The following is a 9,145-nucleotide window of genomic DNA, read 5'->3' on the forward strand; positions in this document are numbered from 1 at the left end:
AAGTGCCGCATATACTGGAACTTTATATTCTCGACAATTGTTTCTGTTGCTCACTCGAGGCCTGATATGGTTCTTCTTGACTTCGAGAAGTGAACCATGTTTGTTATCGAATGTTCGGCACCAGCTGACAAAAACATCATAACCAAGGAGAATGAAAAGAAAGAGAGGTATCGAGATCTTATGAGAGAGTTGCAACGATTGTACCCGGAATATTCTGTTGCGGGAAAAATGCAGGAGGCGGTTGTCCTTGGGTCGCTCCATGTTCTTAGGGTGCAAGAGGCTTTTGCTGGATCGTCGTATTGATTCCTTTGCAGACTGTAACCACCTATCTCACGGTCGTGAGACGTGGTTGTGGCTGAAATTTTACCGCGATTTCGCTGGAAGCAGGTGCAATTTTCCAGATTAGCACCCGCTCCCGGCGAAATCCTGCGGTTGTCCTTATGACAAATTTTTAATTATATATATATATACATTTCCGAAAAGGGAAAAGTATTAAAAAACCACAACAGGGTCCTATTAGGATAAGAAAAAAAAATGTGAACATTATTTTGTAATATCTGAATAAGCAGTGCCAAACCAAGGTACACACAGAAAGAAATTGTAATAGGAATTTGATATAATAGTTTTCAACATACAATGTAGAAAATTTCGCATTGTGATCTGTGCCCAAATGTGGAGGGTAATCCAAAGACCGAGCACGGAGTGCGAGGTAAATACATTATCGAGCGCGGAGCGCGAGATAAATATATTATCGAGCGCGAAGCGCGAGATTCAACAGTCGCGCGCCCTAGATGCGCTCAAACTAGCGAAAAGTGTTTCTTTCTTAATTTGTTGTTCTTTCCAAGGTGCGCAATTTGAGATTTTTCATTTTTTTTCTTATTTTGCATAGTTTGACAGATTTGGGGTGTTCAACTTCTCGACCAAATTAAAAAAGTTGTTATCATAGTCCTGTAGGGCTTTCAAACAGCAAAGTTTTTCTTCTCTTTACTTTTTTTCATATCATGCGTTTTTTGGGTTAAAATTATTTTAAAGGTATCTGTTATGTCATCAGAGATGGCAACCTTACCGACAGTAGATCAACCCTTCAAACCATGAAGGCAGAAAATCTACACAATATCGATCAAGTAAAGATTCTTCAATAACAGAAAATGCTTAACGTCTTAATCAGACTAGATGGAAAATAATATTTTCAAATTAAAATTATTTCCTGAAAAACAGATCCTACTCCATCTTCACTCCATTGGGAATCGAACCACAAAACTTCTGATTTCTGGTCAGATTCTTAACTTGATCGATATTGTGTAGATTTTCTGCCTTAATGGTTTGAAGGGTTGATCTACTGTCGGTAAGGTTACCATCTCTGATGACATAACAGATACCTTTAAAATAATTACTTGTATCATTGACACCTAGTTGAAAATTGGCGTTATTTTCTTGAATTAAGAGGTCTTATTCTGATCCCTTTAATAGCTTAATTGGAAAAGCATCTGACCGGAAATCAGAAGTTTTGTGGTTTGATTCCCAATGGAGTGAAGATGGAATAGGATCTGTTTTTCAGGAAATACATTAAAATTTTGGCTTAAAATGTTCATTTTAGTTTATTTTTTTGGATTTTGAAAATGCTCTCACTCTGATCATTTTCTTTTTATAGAAAAAAGTCATGGGGTAAATTTGGATTTTTCAAAAAAAGCCATAAGGATAAATTGTTAAATTTTTGGAAATCTATGAAGAACCGTCCAGAGAATTTTTTAATTTTGAAAAAAGTGGTCTCAAAAATATTCAAAATGTGCCCACTTTTTGAATTTTCATCCAAAATGTCTGTCTAACAAACTTGACCTTTAGTTTAGGACACTAAGCGAGTGTCCTAAAGGCAATCTAATAGATTAATATTTTCAAAAGCAATCGTGCTCATAGATAGACGGACATACATACATGCATACATACATAAATACAGACAGGTAGACAGACATATAGACATACAGACAGACACATTCTTAAAAACCTGTTTTTCGGATCCAGGATGTCTCAAAACGTGGACATTTGACAAAAACTGGGGGGGGGGGGTCAAATTTCACACAAATCTAATACCTTCTCTGATGAGAATGTAAAAATCAGTATCGGAAGAGTGTCCACTTTACAATTATCATTCAAAAAAATTAGCAAAATACGTCTAACAAATCGATAGAAAATAAATAATGACCATATTCATGCAGAAAAATGTTATTAACAATAAATTTTGTAAAACTTCGAATTCCTCTACATCGCTTAAATTGTATTTTCCATTTATCCCTGGGATCTGAATAAAGTAATTTACGCGAAAAAAACTTGACCATCGAAAAATAGGTGGGACTTGGCTGATTTTGACACTTGTTGAAAATTAATTTTATTGGTTGAACATTATACATTTTTTTGTTAAAAAATATATATTTTCAAACGAAAATTTAACTATCAGACTATTTGCTAAAAATCTATTGTTTTCAGTTGAAAATGTTTGTGTTTTGTTGTACATTTGTCTTATTCGGGTGAAACTTAATCTGCTTCATTCAAAATTAAACTGCTTGGTTAAAACTGAAAATACTTATATAAAAATTGCGTTTATTAATTGAGTATTATTATTGATTAATTAATAAAAATAAAAATTTCCAAAAATAAGTTTTCGGAATTCGAAGATTACCGAAAAATAAGATTCCCGACACATTATTACCGAATTATAAAATATACGAACTAGAAAATTCTCCAATTATCATACGGAAACTTTTTAGTTGGGTAATATTATAAACGTTTCAGATATTTCATTATTTAGAAAGATTCCAATTTGGAAATTATATAGTATCAAAAAATTTCTTTTCCGGGATTTTTCAGTCGTCCATTTTTTTGGGAATTGATTATTTTGTTGTGCATGCCTCTTATTTTGTCGAAAATTAGTCTTCTTGATTAAAAATTGGACTGCTTGTTAGAAACTTTGAATACTTTTCTATAAAAAATTCTGTTCGCTACAGATCCTTGTTTCAAAATTAACCTTTTTTTTATTTAAAAGTTCAATTCTAGTGTTTGTCATCTAGAATCATTTTGGTTAAAAATGTAAATATTTTGTTAAAAATAGAATTATTTTGTTAAAAGTGAACTGTTTAGTTGAATAATTCATTATTTTGTTGGAAATTTCATTATTTCACTGAAGATGCAACTGGTTTTATTTGAAGTTGAATATTTTTAGTTAAAAATGTACTATTTGCTTGAAAATTTAACATAAAACATATGTAGAAAAATCCTTTATTTAATTATTTTGGATTTAAAACATTAAAAATTCTACGATTTTGAGTTTGAAGTTTTAATCTTTTCAAATGAGGCTGAACAATATATTAAATTTTTGCATTAAAAACTTTTTAATTTGAAGCTTTAAAAACTGAATTATTTGAAAAAAGCTAGTTGAAAGATCAACAGCTGAAAATATTTAAATGTTTCAAATATAACCACTGAAATCAAAGCATTCTTTTAAACGAAAAAAAAACAGATAATAAATTTTAATTTGAGGAACATGAATAGTGAATTTTATTATCACTTCCATCTGGATTAAAAAATTTTAATCACCTTGGCTATACTGATGAGAATTATTACCATAACAGGAAATGATACAACACAGACAAGAGTCAACTTCCATCCATTGTAAAATGCAAGACCAACAGAGCCCAAAAAGGCAAAGGAATTGTGTAAAAACATCACCACTTTTTCGCCAATGCCATCTTCGAATTTGATCACGTCTCTAAAGAAATTGTTAGAGAAAAAAGAAAGAATCAATTCAAATAATTTTTTTTATTAGTGTTTTTTATGAAAATAATTGTTTATCGAGAAAAAAATTTCTTCATGTTGAAAGTTTGGTCTTCATACGGTAATATGTAGGATTATGAGAACACTTAATAAACTAGTGATTGAAAACATGCACTTACGTCTCGCAGGATGTCTCCGAAACAAAATAAGATAGAACCACTTATAAAATTTTGTCAAAAATCCTGTTACATTGAAAAAAGGCAATCATCAGTATTTTTGATATATAAAGACTGATAAAGTGAGTGAAAAATTTTTTGGGAAAACTTCTGACTTTTGCCAATTCACAAGATTCAATTTCAACTCTTGACAAAATGTAGACAAATAGTGATAAAAATTATTGAAATTCTCAGAATAGGCTCTGAAATCTCTCGCCTTTAAAATGAGACAAAAAAAGTGTAAAATTCTTCAATAGTTATCGAATCGTCATAAAAAATATGGAGGCTTGCGCGAAACAAAAATTGGTGGCAGCGGTGGGATTGAAAACTAGCAATTAAAAAAATGCAATCACTTCTGCACTTCTCGGAGTTTGGGTAAGTGAGTAAGGAAGGCCGGTCTAATTTTAACTCCTGGCATGCTTTCTTATTTTAATAATAATTCGAGAACCAGTTAAAATTTTTACAATTTCTTGTACTCATTCTAAAGAGGAGGCTACAGGGTTCATTTCTTTATCTTTAAATTGCTACCATTATTTTTCTAGCCCGTGTATAAATTAAAATGGGGAACTAGTCTGGTTCTCGACCAGATGACCGCACTTTAAGTCGGGGGCTAGTCGGGTCACCTGACTAGCCCCCGACCAGTAGCGTCACGGTAGATTATTCGGGGGCTAGTCAGGTGACCCGATTTATCCTAGGCGGGGCCTGATCGGGCACTGGTAGGGATCAAATGATAATACAATTGTTTCGAAGTAATTGCACTTTAAAAAATTTCTTGGGGAATTTTCCCAAAAATTGTGTTGACGCTAATTTTCAAGATTTAATGGGGAACATATCCTACGCTTAAAAATGCATAAATTTATGTAACTAAAAAATTTCCCAAAATTTGTGGTATATTGATATTTAAAAAAAAAAAAAACTTCAGCTGGAACGCAGCAATGGAAGAGCTTCGCTTTGAAGGAACCTCCATGTTGGTCACGGTAGTCTCTGCTCCAGGTAATTGTCCCTTGTTACATGTGGACTGCTGTCTTAAATACTCGATGCGTCGTTTGTGTTGCGCTAGAGGCGGCACGTCGCACCCTTGCGGATTTTCTTTAAAGCTACCAGTCGAGAACCGCAAGACTAAAATGAAGGTGGTTGCGAAATCTGAACTGTACCGTGCTTAATAGTTTACTACTAGTATACTACTCTTCACTGATTAATAAAAAACTTGTTCTCTGTCCAATTTCAACTACCTGAAGGATTAAACTTTATTTACATATGATAAACCTTTCAGATCAATTAAAAAATAAACATCTATACAAATTTAGAGTCTTATGACTTCCGGCGGGCACTTTTCACCTACATCTATATGTATCTTTTCTAATATGGATTTTCTTAAAATTCCATACAAAGGTATTTATAAATGTTCCATGAAATTCGAAATTTTATAAAAAATACTACAAAAAAATAACATTACGGCTTTTTGAAGATTTTGATCGTTGTTTTTATAAAAAGTTGATTTTCATACCAAATTATTAACTTAATAATAATTTAATAAAAATGTAGGGAATAGTTCAAAATTTTCATATAAGTTACCCTAAGTTTAGGGAAATTTTCCCAAAATTTGTAGGTATTATCTAATTTTCTAAATTTTAGAGAATTTTCCCCAATTTTTTAGTCAGTTATAAGAAACATTAAGAAAATTTCCCCATATCTTGGGGAGAGTGATTTTTCCCAACGAAAATGTTGATTTTTCCCCACTAAATAGTAGGGAAAATTTGCGAAATTTTTTACAGTGTAGTTTTAACGAATATTTCCAAAAACAGAGTGCTTATATCAACTTCGTTTTACCTTGCTACAGTGCCTTATATTTCTGTGTACGTGTATCTGAAGAAACAACACCCGCAAAGTAGAATCAGGCTATTCTGAAAATTAAACAATTAAAAAAATTATTGTTATACATATTCTTAGCGTTTTAGAATAAAAAAAATCATCACTCTTTTTTTAGATATTACCTCATTTGATAAGACTTCGCCGAAAACTCAATCATAAAAATAATCTGACCAGAGCCCCATTAGCTCTCGACCAGATCCTGAAGATTACCCGCAAGGAAATTAGTGAACAAAAAGGCCCGACCAGCCCCTGACCAACCACCGACCAGACCCCGACTGCAGTTTTGAAAATAAAAAGCCCAACTAGTCCCCGAGTGGGTACTTTGTCTAAATTAATAACCCGAATAGCCCCCGATTAGGGCCCGACTTGTAATAGGGCCAAATAGGGTTACTTCTACACGGGTGATTCTACATCAATTCAAATTAAATGATTAGAATTGGCAAAAATCAGTGCATGTTTGTAATTGCTAGCTTTTTAGGTGTCCTCATATTCCTGGACGGTACTGTAATTTGTCTCTAAACTCAGTATTTTTCATGTACTTATTTTTTAATGAATATCTAGAAATATTCATTGACATATTCAATTTATCAGAATACTGTAAAAAAGAACTCACTCAGTTAATCTGCTTGCTACATCGCCAGAACTCATGATGTCATACCAGCTGATATCTTGATGTAAAATTGACCTGAGATACATTGTTCTTACGCGGAAAGTTTGTCTTTGTGACGTGTAGTTAAAAATCATCACACTAAAATATGTGAGTAGTAACATGACCACACCGATGATTGAATTTCCAATTGCAAATTTTGTCACAGCGTTCATAATATCATCCAACATGGATGTCGTGTAATTCATGCCAGGTTGTTGGATTGAATTCATCATTTCTGCATTCACCATAGAGCCAACTAGGTCCCCAAAAATAAAAATATTTGCTGGCACTGTCAATCCAGAACCTATGCTGCATATAATTCCAATGACCATGAGAAAAATGTCTGATTCTGTGGCGTATCGAAACTGAAAATGGGATGCAAATTTCTTTAGAAAATCAAATATGTCACTTTATATTCCAACTAATTTTCTGACTTCTGGTTTTGGTACAACCCAAGCCTTTTTTGAAGAAGCCCTGTTTATTTAGGGCTTTTATGTGTTGTTATTTTGTTCGAATAGTGCAATTTTGTCAAATTTGGTTTTTGCATGTAACTGAGAACAGGGTTTTAGAGCCCTAGCTGAAACCGAATTAATAAAACTACATTATTTGCACACAATAAAAACTCAATGGAGACAGATAAATGTGTCTTTATATATTTGGAACAATTTTCCATAAATTACAGAATATATTCACTTTTATCATTATAAAAGCGCTGAATTTATAAATATGCAATACTTGGTCACGTGACAGACAGTCACAGGCCCTTAAGAGGATTTCTAAAATAAAATCTAGAGAAAAATCATTATAAATTATTAAAAATATTATGCATGTTTAGTATAGCATGTATAGTATGCAAATATAGTATGTACAGTTTAGTATAGTATGTATAGTATAGTATGCAATAGGGCATTAGCATTTCTAAACAAAAATGATCATGAGGATTCCCAATTAATTAATATCTTAGCGTTTTATGCTAAAAAATAGTATTTTAAAACCAGAATCATTATCATTGAATTTGGAACAAGATTTGAAGTATTTAATAGTTTCAGGTTTTATTAATATTTTTCACAGAAAAACGGTTATTATAAAGAAAAAGCAGTAAGTTTAAAAGAAGATTTAGAACTCTGAAAAATGTATGGTTTTTATGTTATATAAGTGCTTTTCGTTGCAAATTATTGGTGTTTTACAATTATTTACAATAATTATTCTTTTTCAATAACCTTAGGAAATTTTCCTGTGTTTTAACTGAGATTGATATTTTCAAACGAAAATAATTGGATGTGAATCGAATGATTTTTGTTCAAATAACTACATTTAAAAACCTGAACAATTTCGAATTCTCTTAAAGTGTCTTTTCTCTTGATTTTTTCTTGGAGAACATTTCCAACTTCTAACAATTTAAAGTTACATTGGTGTTATACACCGAAAATCGTTAATTTAGTCAAAAAATAATTTGAAATCATTTAAAAGATGATTAAACTATTTTGTACGATTGTAAGTTGAGCTAGCGGTTTTCACTGAAAATATCTTTAAAGATTTTAGAGGAGATTTATAATTTGGCGACAATTGTAGGTTATTTTAATGTATACCACTAAAAAACGGTTATTTTATACAAAAATAATTCAATTTCAAAGATTGATCATTTTTTTACGTTATTTTTCTCGTGAAAATGGTTATTTTTAATTTGAAAAATCAGAAGATTTAGCATATTATTATTATTATTCAGATCATCTTTCGAAATCATTAAATTAACCGTTTCTGAGCCATTTTCGTATATTTGTATTTTGAAACCAAATTGGAAATTTTTGATTCTCTATTTATTATACAAAAGTGTTATATAGTAATTGTGAAGACAATAATTTTCATCAATTATCAAAAATATGGTCCTTTCCATTCTTTTCCATGCTTTAAGATAATAGATTTAGTAAAATGCAAACATTTTCCAGCGATAATAAATATATTTTACTAAAAATTACGTGAAAAAAAAATTTTGCCATAATTTTCAAAAATTGTCCTCTTGCATATAAAAAAAATCATTTACACAAATCTCAGAAAATTTTTGGAATATTTATTTAAAGTTTAAATGTAGTTTAGTAGATTGTCTCACCAATTTCAAAAATGGAACTGCAGGAATTTGGTCTCCTTTTTTGTCATTTCTTTCTTGCCTGGAAACCCTAGAATAAATTCGTGAATTTAATAAAAGTCGTTTCTTTCCTTCGATTCGAAGAAATTCAAAATTAAATATTTAAAATAATTTTAAGTAACTTTCTTTATCTCTCTAAATTTAAAAATTGTAATTAGAAGAATTAAAGAATTATTGATAGAAAACATTTTTCCCAAGGTGCCTGACAAAATCTATTGCTTTACAGAAGATATACCCATTCAACAATTTAGAAGCTACTTGAAAGAATTTTATTTGCCTAAAAATAACAATTACCGCAGTTGGATCTTTCTTATATAAAATGTAAAAATGTAAAAACTCAATATTGTACGAGGGTAGTTCAATAAGTCCTTAGAATGAAGTATAAAAACAATTTTTTTCGGGTAAATTTTTTTTTATTTTTCAACGTAATCTCCTTGGAGCTCTATACACTTGGTCAATCGCTTTTCAAGTTTTTTTAATCCTTCAGAAAAGTGCGTTTTC

At 31.1% G+C, this 9,145-nt stretch overlaps 1 protein-coding gene across 1 annotated transcript in view; it reads right to left on the reverse strand.

Annotated features, from left to right (window-relative positions):
- Nucleotides 1–9,145, reverse strand: part of LOC117178422 (ATP-dependent translocase ABCB1-like) — a 63,914-nt gene that overhangs the window by 51,674 nt on the left and 3,095 nt on the right. Inside the window, exons 2-4 of the mRNA XM_033369848.1 lie at nt 8,609–8,675; nt 6,466–6,887; nt 3,589–3,760 (exon numbers count right to left, since the gene is read on the reverse strand). Coding sequence (XP_033225739.1) covers nt 3,589–3,760; nt 6,466–6,887; nt 8,609–8,675 — 661 coding nt within the window. The remainder of the gene's footprint in view (nt 1–3,588; nt 3,761–6,465; nt 6,888–8,608; nt 8,676–9,145) is intronic.

This window comes from Belonocnema kinseyi, chromosome 8 (genome assembly GCF_010883055.1).
Source record: "Belonocnema kinseyi isolate 2016_QV_RU_SX_M_011 chromosome 8, B_treatae_v1, whole genome shotgun sequence".
In the NCBI taxonomy this organism is placed as follows: Eukaryota; Metazoa; Arthropoda; class Insecta; order Hymenoptera; family Cynipidae; genus Belonocnema; species Belonocnema kinseyi.